Genomic DNA, 11,826 nt, shown 5'->3' on the forward strand with positions numbered 1-11,826 from the left:
GATGTCGCAATAAAGTCGCTGTTAAAACGACTGTCAAGAAAATTACGCTCGATTGAAACGATTTCCAAAAAACTCGCATGGCATTATAACGCGGGGCACTGTCGTACAGTCTAGTTGGTGCGACTTCGATTCGGAAATTCGCGCGATGACACAGCGCCGACGAGATTGTGACTGCCTCGAGGCGACGTCGCAAAAAGAAACGCTTGACCAAAATGATGTTCGAAAAGTCTTGCCGTACTCTGAAATTGATGTCTAAGAAAATTGGCTCAATTTAAACAAGACTGTTTAAAAAAAAAATTGCTGGACTGAAATGATGTCGAGAGAAAAAAAAATTTGCTAGATTGAAACAATGTTCGAGAAATTATCGCTCGATTCGAAACGATGTGCAAACAAATTTGCTCGCCAGTGAACTCGCACTTTCCCAAAATTCTTCCCTATTGAAACGACATCGATAAAACTCGGCCATGCGTTTACACGCTGTGACGCTGTTGTAAGGCAGTTGCGGTTCGACATCACTACTTGATGCACTGATCATACAATTGGAGTCTTTGATGTTTCTGAAAGTTCTAGAACAACATCTAGTTCCGTTCGACATTTCGAAATTCACGAAAGAACAATGGCCACGACGAGTCTGTGATCGCCCCGACAATGCGTTCATGGTTTGCAGAAGCCGTCGGACAGGGAAGCCATCGCCGTGAGCCGGTGGAGAATGGAGGAGAACGTCGGAGGACATCAAGCGAGCTTTATCAGATCATAGGCCCGAGACGGTCCTCGGCTCCGGCCAGTTCGGGCAATCGTTTACGTGAGGTTTGTGGCATGTCCGTCGATCGCAAATACTCAATCATCAATTTTTTCGATGTAGTCCCCTCTCTGATTATTTTTCCTCCTTCATTTGAACTGTAGATTTCCTTCTCTCTATTTATTTCTTACTTTATCGAGTGTAGATTTCCGCATCATTACTTATTTTTTTTTTTTTTATTTTTTTGCCCTTCTTATCGATGTAGATTCCTTTCTTATGATTATTTTCTCTTTTCATTGATGTAGATTCCCCTCCTCTGATTATTTTCTTCTTTCTTATCGCGATTAGATTGCCATCAATTCGCTTATTTTCCCTTCTTATCGATGTAGATTCCCTTCTTATTTGATTATTTCCTCTTCTCGACTGATGTAGGATCTCGCGCTCCTCTGATTATTTCTTCTTCTTATCGATGACAGTTCCCATCATTGCTTATTTCCCTTCTTATCGATGTTAGATTTCCTTCTTATTGATTATTTTCCTCTATCTCTATTAATGTAGATTCCCCTCTCTGATTATTTTCGTTCTTAGTACGATGTAAATTCCCATCATTGCTTATTTTCCCTTTTATCGATGAGATTCCCTTCGTTATGATTACTTTTCCTCTCTCATTGATGTAGAAATTCCTCTTCCTTCTGATTATTTTCGGTCTTCGTTATCGATGTAGATTTCCGGCTCTGCATTATTTTCTTCTTCTATCGATGTAGATTCCCATCATTGCTATTTTTACTTCTTAATCGAGTGTAGATTCCTCTTCTCAATTAGATGTAGATTTCTCCTCCTCTGATTATTTCCTCTTTTTATGCGATGTATGAATTCCACATCATTTGCTATATATTTTATTATTTTACATATATTATTTTTGAGCACGACTAAATTGGAAATCGTCCAGAAGGCGGCGCCACTGTTGACACTTATGACCTAGCATGCTATACCTATATGCCACCTACTGGCTAGAAGGGTTCCGGTCGTTTTTACAAATAAAAAATACGAAAAGGAATTTTAACGGCGCTAACCAGTGTAGGAAACTACACTGCAATTCGTGGAAATCAGAGTCAATCACGTGAAATATTAGCGGCGCCTCCGACAGCTTTCGAAAGCTGTCTCGGCACTGATCGTTTCGTTAAACCGCTTTCGAAATAGTGCTCACAGGCGACAGACTGAATAAAAAAATGTCACGAAAAACATTGCTGTGCGTGTGACTGGTGGTGTTGAGCTCTCTGATGGGGTGACCGTAGTGTAACTTTGGTATGACCGAGTGTGCACATTAGTTACGGTATATTGCGTATCCTGCATGAACATCACCATTTAATTGCAAGGTTGTTCATCGGTATGGTTGGTGGATTTGTCATTTGTCACCTCCAATGTTTGATTTAAACATGTACCTTAATAATTTGTACGATGGTGGCTTGTAGCGGACGTGTGTGTTTCTTTTGAGTTGGTTTAATTATAATTGAAAAGAAGAGTGGCGCCAGGGAGTCACTACAGGAAGTTACATGCATAGACAATACCGTATTTGGTCTTGACGTGTACTACGCGTGCGCGTGCGAGTATGTTGTCACTTCCTCCTTCGTGTCGGATCGAGTAATAAACTTGACGTGTAGTGTGCTGTGGCCAATATAGTCTAGTGTTCTTTCGACTATATTGGCGCTATTCGTTTCGAAATACCGCTCAGTGGCGACATGCCAAACGAACAATGCGTACCGTCGCGTGAGATGTGTCTCCAGGGGTTCGGTGGGTACATGAAGTCGGCGTTCTGGATCTGGTCGTTGATGTCCTCGTCCTCGTTGAAAGGGAAGGTGCCGCTGAGGCTGACGTACATGACGACGCCGACCGACCACATGTCCAACGATCGGTTGTAGCCCTTGTTCCTCAGAACCTCCGGAGCTGCGTGCCAGAAAATAGGAATAGGAGATGAAAGTAGAGAATATAGTGAATTCATGAGAGAAGAGAGTGGGAATAAGAGATGAAAGTAGAGAATAGAGAATGAGAGAAGAGAGTGGGAACAGGAGATGAAAGTAGAGAATAGAGAACCATACTTTTGGGACATGCTTACACGTGATATGTAAACGTGGGCATTTAACTTGAGTGACATTAATGAAATAATACGAAACGGTCAGTAACACTGGAAAATTGCATTTCGACGATTGGTTCGCTCTGCAAAGCGAAATTTAGAGATTTTGCATACAGGTTCCTCTGAACATCCTTTAGAATTCCACCATATAATAATTGAGCTGAGAGGGGCTATGTCCCCCCAGGGTACTATCGGAGGGTACCCTGGGTACGGTTTGTTATATCAAAGGTACCCTTGTACTATCTAATATGCCGGATCGTACCTCGCCTACTCCACTAACGAGTCTAGGGAGTCGCCTACGCCTACTCCCTAACCCTAACCCTAACTATATCAGATAGTTACCAGGCTACGTTCCGGTACACCGGACCGTATCCAGGGTACGTTCCGGCAGTACCCTGGGGGACATAGACCCTATGAGCTGTGCTTACCGAGATAGGCAGGAGTGCCAACAACCGATCTGCGAAACGACTTCTCACCAATGATGCGTGCAAATCCAAAATCGCACAGTTTGATCTATGACAGAAACACGCAAAGAATGTTAAAGCGATATTGCATGGAGTAGCTGGCACAAGTAGTTATGGCAAACGCCTATGCAAATATGTGTATATTAACATATTATCATTTCTACCATTCATTCCTCATTATAATTAGACAATAATAACTGGCAAGTAGCGTAAATTAACGACGATTTAAATGAAAATAATGCTGAAAGCTGTTATAGTGTCACCTTTAAAAATACTTTGCATTGATAAAGGTCCAGTGTGTAAAAACTACAATTGCCGAAACATAATAATAATATAGTCATTATAAAAAAATTTTATGCGTTACAACTAACATTTTACATAACATAATTTTATGCATTATAGAACTGCACTTGCAATTTCAAAATAGTGCTACAATCGTGTATTTCACACAAAAATAACTACATTCAGTCTCGCATTGTCACTTTCCGCTTCGCTATCTTTTTGCTTACCTGTGGGAACTCAGATGTAGTGGAAGAAAGCAGTACATTTTCTGGCTTCAAGTCACAATGCACGATGTTGCACTTGTGTAGGTACTTCAGTGCAGCCAATATCTGCGAGAAATAATGCATGGGTTCGTAAGTAAAGTGTTAAATTATTTGTGCATAGGGTATACATGATCCACACGCCCAAAAGGAAAACATTTACGAGAGAGTGGAATTCCAGCACTGGAAATGTCAATTTTCAGATGATGCACAAGTCACCATGTTATGAACATCATATATTTTGTGTCTTTTTCCTTATGATTTCTAGGGTTTCACGGTTTTCTATGTAGACACAGAACATGTCCTTAATTCAAGAACATTCCAGTTTTTTCCACGAGTTTAATATTCCTGGCTGTCAACCTCCACCTCCGAGATTAACACGGACGACACAATCCACGTTCTCGGCTGTGACACGCCTGCTTAATTAACCTGAGTGGATTAAGAATTTGCGTGACACTGTTCCGACAACCTCCCGGCGGCCTGTGACACCCTGGCTTATTACCTGAAGTGATTAAGAATTGTTGGGACACTTTCCGACAGCCTCCCGTCGGCTGTGACACGTGGCTTAATTGACCTGAGTGATTAAGAATTGGGTGACACTTCCGAAGCGTCCCAGCGGCGTGGTGTGACAGGATCATTTCAAGCATGCTCACCGCTTCTAAGCTTCGTGCGCATGACAACAAAGATTCCTCCTTCGGTCTCGAAAACATGCGCTACCAGATTTACGATTCCTGGCGTATTTGAAGATCCTAGACAATCATTGAGCAAGGCAAAAGATGAGGTTACCAAAGTATACATGACTAGGCAACAATACTGGCGCACTGTGCAATTACTTAACTAATGTTACGTAGGGGTGTTTTTGGCACGTAAGTAATATGCTACATAATATATATTCTTAACTTGAAGCAAGTAATCGCAAATATCACTATGCTTAATTAATTTAATTACTAATTGTTATTATGTTACTATGTTACTATATTACTATGGCTACTATGCTTACTATGTACTATATTTACTATGCTCTATATGTTATATGTTACCTATATACTATGCCTAGCTATGTTACTATATTTACTATGCTACTTATTGTTAGCTATATTACTATGCTACTATATGTTACTATGTTACGCTAATATTACATCTGCTATACTATGTTACTATGTTATTATGTTTACTAATGTTATTCTATTATTACATATATATAGTCCTACATCTGTCATATATTACAGCCTGTGTGTATGGCCATGCCGCGTGGTCGGCGTGCGGTGCGTAACATATGTAACCGTTGCTAACAGTGCTACCCATTTCTTGTGTATGCCATATGTACCATAGTGACATTACACACAACGGTTTTGCCACAGCCTAGAAACTTGAGCAAAATGCACAGTTAAAAAATATGGCTTTTTTTCCTGTTAGATTAGATTAGAAAGGTAAGAGAGCATACTTGGAGAATTGCAACTTCGTTCTTCAGCTGAGCCTCTGTCGGCGTGGAAACCGAAGTTTATCGATGACCTTAATAGCAACTCCCTGTTTGTCTTTCTGTATACGCCTATAGATCAAGGAGAAAGAAATAGTATATGTGATGAGTGTATGTTTTCAGTGTATTATATTATATACAGCCACAATGGTAATAGGACCAACACAATGACATGTGATATCAGGGGTTATTTACCCCTGGTGATATATCTAGACAGAAATCACAGAGGGTTCTTAGCTTGCACAAAATCTCTGTATGAATACAAACCACAACCCGACACGCATTACATTGTAGGCATCTGCTTAGATTAAACTCAGTCTCTTGTTTCGCAAGCACAATGTTACATGAGTCCACATAAGAAGTTCTATTAGAGATCCAACTTGCCATTTGACCCCCTGACTTCAAAACCTAATACGTGCTGCTTTCAGCGTCTAAGAAGAATGTCTTGTATATCAATGAGAAGGGGAAAATAAAACAATGAGAAGGGAATCTACATCGATAAGAAGGGAAAATAAGCAATGATGGGAATCTACATCGAAAAGAAGAAGAAATAATCAGAGGAGGGGAATCTACATCAATGAGAAGAGGAATCTACATCGATAAGAAGGGAAAATAAGCAATGATGGGAATCTACATCGATAGAAGAAGAAAATAATCAGAGGGAAATCTACATCGATAAGAAGAGAAAATAATCAGAGGAAGAGAATCTACATCAATGAGAAGAGGAAAATAATCAATAAGAAGGGAATCTACATCGATAAGAAGGGAAAATAAGCAATGATGGGAATCTACATCGATAAGAAGAAAATAATCAGAGAAAGGGGAATCTACATTAATGAGAAGAGGAAAATAATCAATAAGAAGGGAATCTACATCGATAAGAAGGGAAAATAAGCAATGATGGGAATCTACATCGATAAGAAGAAGAAAATAATCAGAGGAGGGAAATCTACATCAATGAGAAGAGGAAAATAATCAATAAGAAGGGAATCTACATCGATAAGAAGGGAAAATAAGCAATGATGGGAATCTACATCGATAAGAAGAAGAAAATAATCAGAGGAGGGGAATCTACATCAATGAGAAGAGGAAAATAATCAATAAGAAAGGAATCTACATCGATAAGAAAGGGCATAAAAAAAAAAATAAAAAAAAAAAAAAAAAAAAATAAGTAATGATGGGAATCTACCTCGATAAAAGAAGAAAAAATAATGCAGAGGAAGGAATACATCAATAAGAAGTGATATCTACATCAATGAGAAGAGAAAAATGATTGATTGAGTATTGATCGAGCGGACATGCACAAACCTCCGTAAACGATGCCGAACTGGCCGGAGCCGAGGACGTCGTCGGCTATGATCTGATAAAGCTCGCTGATGTCCTCGACGTTCTCCTCCTTCTCACCGTTCACCGATGGCTTCCCCTTGTCCGACGGCTCTGCAAACATGAACGCATGTCGGGGGATCACAGACTCGTCGTGCCATTGTTCTTTCGTGAATTTCCGAAATGTCGAACCGAAACTAGATGTTGTTCTCGCCCAGATTTCAGAAACATCAAAGATCCAATTGTATGATCAGTGATCAGTGGATGTCGAACCCAACTAACCCTTACAACAGCGCCACAGCGTTATAACGCATGCGAGTTTTATCGATGTCGTTTCAATAGGGAGAATTTTTTGGAAATCGTTCCACGCGAGCAAATTTTTTTGACATCGTTTCAATCGAGCGAAATTTCTCGAATATTGTTTCAATCTAGCAAATTTTCTCGACATCATTTCAGTCCAGCAATTTTTTTTTAAAACAGTGCTTATTTAAATTGAGCCAATTTTCTTGACATCATTTCAGCCTAGCAAACTTTTCGAACATCATTTTGGTCAAGCGTTTCTTTTTCGACGTCGCCTTCGAGGCAGTCACAATCTCGTCGCGCTGTTGTCGTCGCGCGAATTTCCGAAATTCGAAGTCGAACCAAACTAGACTGTACGACAGTGCCCCCGCGTTATAATGCATGCGAGTTTTTTTGGAAATCGTTTCAATCGAGCGTATTTTCTTGACGTCGTTTTAAAGCGACTTTTTGCGACATCATTTCATGCAGTCGAGCAATTTTTTTAACAGTTTGTTTAAATCGAGCAAATTTTATTGACATCTTTTCAGGCACGCAAATTTTTCGAACATTGTTCAACCGAGCGAATTTTTTGGACATCGTTTTAATCGAGCGAATTTTTCGAACATCATTTCCATCGAGCGTTTTTTTCTCGACGTCATTTCGATTGAGCGTTTTGACGGTGTGCCTCTCTCGTTACTCACTGCCGGTGCTGTTTCAGCCACTGAGCATTGTTTCAGTCCGGCGAATTTTTAGGAAATTATTTCAACCAAGCGAATTTTCTTGAACAACGATTAAGGCAAGCGAATTTTCTCGAACAACGTTTTAATCGAGTGTTTCGACGGAGCGCGCTTGCCCGGCACACCACCGGTTGGGCTAGACCGAATAATTCTGTCCCATATAACCTTTTTTATATTTTGGTGAGGGTTATTGGCCCCTATTCCCCAATTGGCCCCCATTCTCCAATACACATTCCCCAATAACCCTCACCAAAATATAAAAAAGGTTATATGGGACAGAATTATTCGGTCTATGGTTGGGCTGCTCGATCACTGCCGGTGCTGGCATTGCACGACTCCAGAGTGACTCGCATCAGCGCCAGCCGTATTTTTTGGTCATTGTTTGAATCAAGCGAATTTTCTCGACGTCGTTTCAGTCAAGCGAATTTTTTTAACATTATTTGTTTAAAATAAAATCGAGCAAATTTTCTTGACATCATTTCAACCGAGAAAATTTTTCGAACGACGTTTCAGTCGAGCGTTTCGTTATCGACATCATTTCGCGCCGCCGCTTGGTTTACTCACTGTTGGTACTGGTGTTGCTCAACTGCAGAGTGACTCGCATCATCGCCTAGACGTACATGACCGTCCGACAGCACCATGCACAGCCTTATAACGCGCGCGAATTGTCTCGATGTCGTTTGAATCTAGCGAATCTTTCAGACAGTTATTCAATCGAGCGGAATTTCTCGACAGTGCTTCAGCCGGGTGAATTTTTCGAACATTGTTTCAGTCGAGCGAATTAAATATTCTCGACATCGTTTTAATGGAGCGTTTCTTTCTCGGCATCATTTCGATTACACTCGGCCAATCGAGAGCGCTCGCTCGGCGCGTCATCTACTTACTGCCTGTACTGGCGATGTTCGACTGCAGAGTGACTGCCAGTGGCGTAGCCACGATTTTTTAACAGGGGGGGGGAGTCCAAAAACAGCGAACTGCACAAAATAGTGGATGACTTAATATTTTAATGGTTCCTACACTTCCCTCTCCACACCATATGCTCCCCCGCCTCTCAGCTCTGCAATCTTTGTTTTGGGCGCCATGAAAAAAGGCGACGTTTGTGTTCATTGTTCTCTGCTCCCTAGATATGTAATTGTCCAGTGGCGGATCCAGGATTACGAGGAGGGGGGTGAAACACAGGTGGGGGGTATGGGGGTCCTCCCCCAGAACATTTTGAAAATGTAGATCGCAGGATATGATATTTGAGGCACCTTTAAGTACATGTACAGCCTTCATTCTGACTTTTCTCTGACCTTTCTTTCGACAATTCTCTTTTTAGTTAAACAATCGTTTTTTTATACATTTTTTTTAACTTTCGGGTCAACAGGGGGGCCATGGCCCCCTTTGCCCCCCCCCTAACTACGCCACTGGTGAATGGCATCAGCGCCTGCCGTATCGCATGCTCCCACGTTTTGGCTGCGTGCGCGCCGCTGACATCATTTTGATCGCCGACATTTTTTGGTCATTATTTCAATTGAGCAAATTTTTGTAACGTTGGTTTCCAATCGAGTGAATTTTTTCGACATCGTTTCGATCGAGCGAATTCTCTCAACATTTCGCGCGTCGCCGCCAACGTTACTCACTGCCGGTACTGGCGTTGCTCGACTGTGGAGTGACGGGCATCAGCGCCTGCCGTATCGCGTGCTCCCACGTCTTGGCTGCGTGCGCGCCGCTGCCCGTCTCCGCCGGCGCTACCACATCCTTATCTAGCCGGTCCTCGCCGACGTAGAAGATGACGCCCATGTTCATGCTGATCTCGAAGCAGTGCGGGTTGCGCGTGGCGTCCGTCGAGACCGGGTCGCGCGCCCGCTCCACCGTGACGATGTCGGCAAGAGCGATCTCCTGTCGGGGAGAGAGAGAGCCGACGATATAGAGATTTTCGTCGCGTAACTACGTGCACTTGTTTTGTAGGAGCGTAGACAGGTAGCTATAATATTCTATGAATATTTATAACGTTCCATAATATGTATGCATGTGGACGCGGGTGAATCTAAATTCGTCTAAATTTTTCGTAAACGAATGATATGGGATAGGAATAGGGATCGAAATGATAGCAGGACATAACCACGTGCACTTGTTTTCTGGAAGCGTAGACAGGCAGCTATAATATTCTATGAATATTTATAACGTTCCATAATATGTATGCGGACGGGTGAATCTAAATTGTTCGTAAACGAATGATATGGGATAGGTATAGGGATCGTAATGATAGCAGGATGTAACTACGTGCACTTGTTTTGTAGGAGCGTAAACAGGTAGCTATAATATTCTATGAATATTTATAACGTTCCATAATATGTATGCGGCGGGTGAATCTAAATTCGTCTAAATTTTTCGTAAACGAATGATATGGGATAGGTATATATATAGGGATCGTAATGACAGCAGGACGTAACTACGTGCACTTGTTTTCTGGAAGCGTTTGGAAGGCGAAAGAGGTCTGATCTCCTGCCTGGGAGAACAGACGCATAATATTTCTGGAAGCGTTTGGAAGGCGAAAGAGGTCTGATCTCCTGCCTGGGAGAACAGACGCATAATATTTCTGAAGACAGATGAGTCTAAATTTATTCATTTTTCGATTTATTAGGGAAACGATCGATTTAACGAGAGAGTCCCATAATATGTACGCTGAAGGGTGAGTATAAATATGTCTAAATTTATTCTTTTTTTAATTTATCTGAGAAATTATTGTTTTAACAAGCGAGTGCCATAACTCGTACGCTGATGGGCGAGTCTAAATTCGTCTAAATTTATTTATTTTTCGATTTATTTGAGAAAAAATCGTTTTAACAAGAATCCCGCTTTCGTCGAACGCCATGCAGCCAGCAGATGTTACATGCGACAGTACAGCCACAGTGGCGACACAGCCACAGTACTGTGGCAGTACAGCCACAGTACAGCCACAGTGGCGACAGCGAGCGTGGCGTGTTTGGCTCGCGTTTACCCGTTACAGGAAATCCAATCGTATTATATTCACTCGCCGGTATATAGTTGTGATTTGGGAAGCACGGATAGTCAGCTAAAGATGTGGAGAACACACGGACATTAGAAACAAGTTTCTAGCATAAATTATAATGGTATAAATAAGAATACAACTAATTTAAAAATAACAACTAAACTACTAAAGTTAACTAAAAGTATTAGAACCGTACGAGTACCTTGTAGAATTTCGGTGTGTTTTCCTTCTGATATAACGTAATAGACTTGGAATCCAACCGCCAGTAATGCAGGCGCCTCTGTATAGAAATTAAACAGTTTATTACGACGAGGAACATCTTCTCAATATCGACCAACCGTAGATTTACTAGTAAAACGTGTATGCATGCATTCCACTCGGATTAACATACCAGGTTATAAATGCTGTGGGTCCTATTGTTAAAAACCGTACAACCAGTTCACTAGATCAGTGCTTCTTAAATTATTTCAGTGTCATTCACCATCAAGTCTTTATCACAAAAATTTCATTCACATGCAACAAAATTTCCTTATTATGTTTCTGGTAAGTTTTATTCACCCTATAATAATTTCATTCACCAGTACGAGAAGCACTGAACTATAGATGAACCCCGACGCGAACTGTAGCGTAAATTTTCCCGACATTCGTTTTCGTTCCAAGTTTTCTGTCCTACTTCGCGCACGGTGTCGCGTACAATGCTATCTTTGTTCGTGAAGTGCACCATCCAGCCGTCCTTCAGTCCGGCCGATCCTCTTCGCTTGGTGTTCTTCACCGACTGTACGATGCGCTGTAGCGGAATGTACGGCATGCTAGACAAGCTGAAACAAGAGGCGGGTGACGCGCGCGTTAACCTTCGTACAGCCCGGAGCGACCTTGAGGCTACTACTACTACTTCATCTACTGCTTAATCTACTACTGCTTATACTACATCTAGACATCTACTACTGCTACAGTCATACTACTTCACATATATATGAGGGGGTCAAAGCCCTTTTCGTACGCCAGATTCCGGTCTATTTAGAGAGTATTCCGTACGCCGAGGTGCGGTACGCCGTACGCGGCGATGACAGTATAACGTAGGTATTCCGTACGCGAAATAATTGATACTATGATCGGGGATTGTGTTTTTTTCTGAACTT

The 11,826-nt window shown here is 41.6% G+C and overlaps 1 protein-coding gene across 1 annotated transcript in view; it reads right to left on the reverse strand.

Annotated features, from left to right (window-relative positions):
- The window catches only part of LOC106811656 (serine/threonine-protein kinase D1-like), a gene marked incomplete at its 5' end in the record, with an annotated part of 41,626 nt that overhangs the window by 8,483 nt on the left and 21,317 nt on the right, over window positions 1-11,826 (reverse strand). Inside the window, 4 exon segments of the mRNA XM_014815357.1 lie at window positions 6,662-6,790; window positions 9,315-9,573; window positions 10,890-10,967; window positions 11,382-11,505. Coding sequence (XP_014670843.1) covers window positions 6,662-6,790; window positions 9,315-9,573; window positions 10,890-10,967; window positions 11,382-11,505 — 590 coding nt within the window.

This window comes from Priapulus caudatus, unplaced genomic scaffold (assembly GCF_000485595.1).
Source record: "Priapulus caudatus unplaced genomic scaffold, Priapulus_caudatus-5.0.1 Scaffold560, whole genome shotgun sequence".
In the NCBI taxonomy this organism is placed as follows: Eukaryota; Metazoa; Priapulida; class Priapulimorpha; order Priapulimorphida; family Priapulidae; genus Priapulus; species Priapulus caudatus.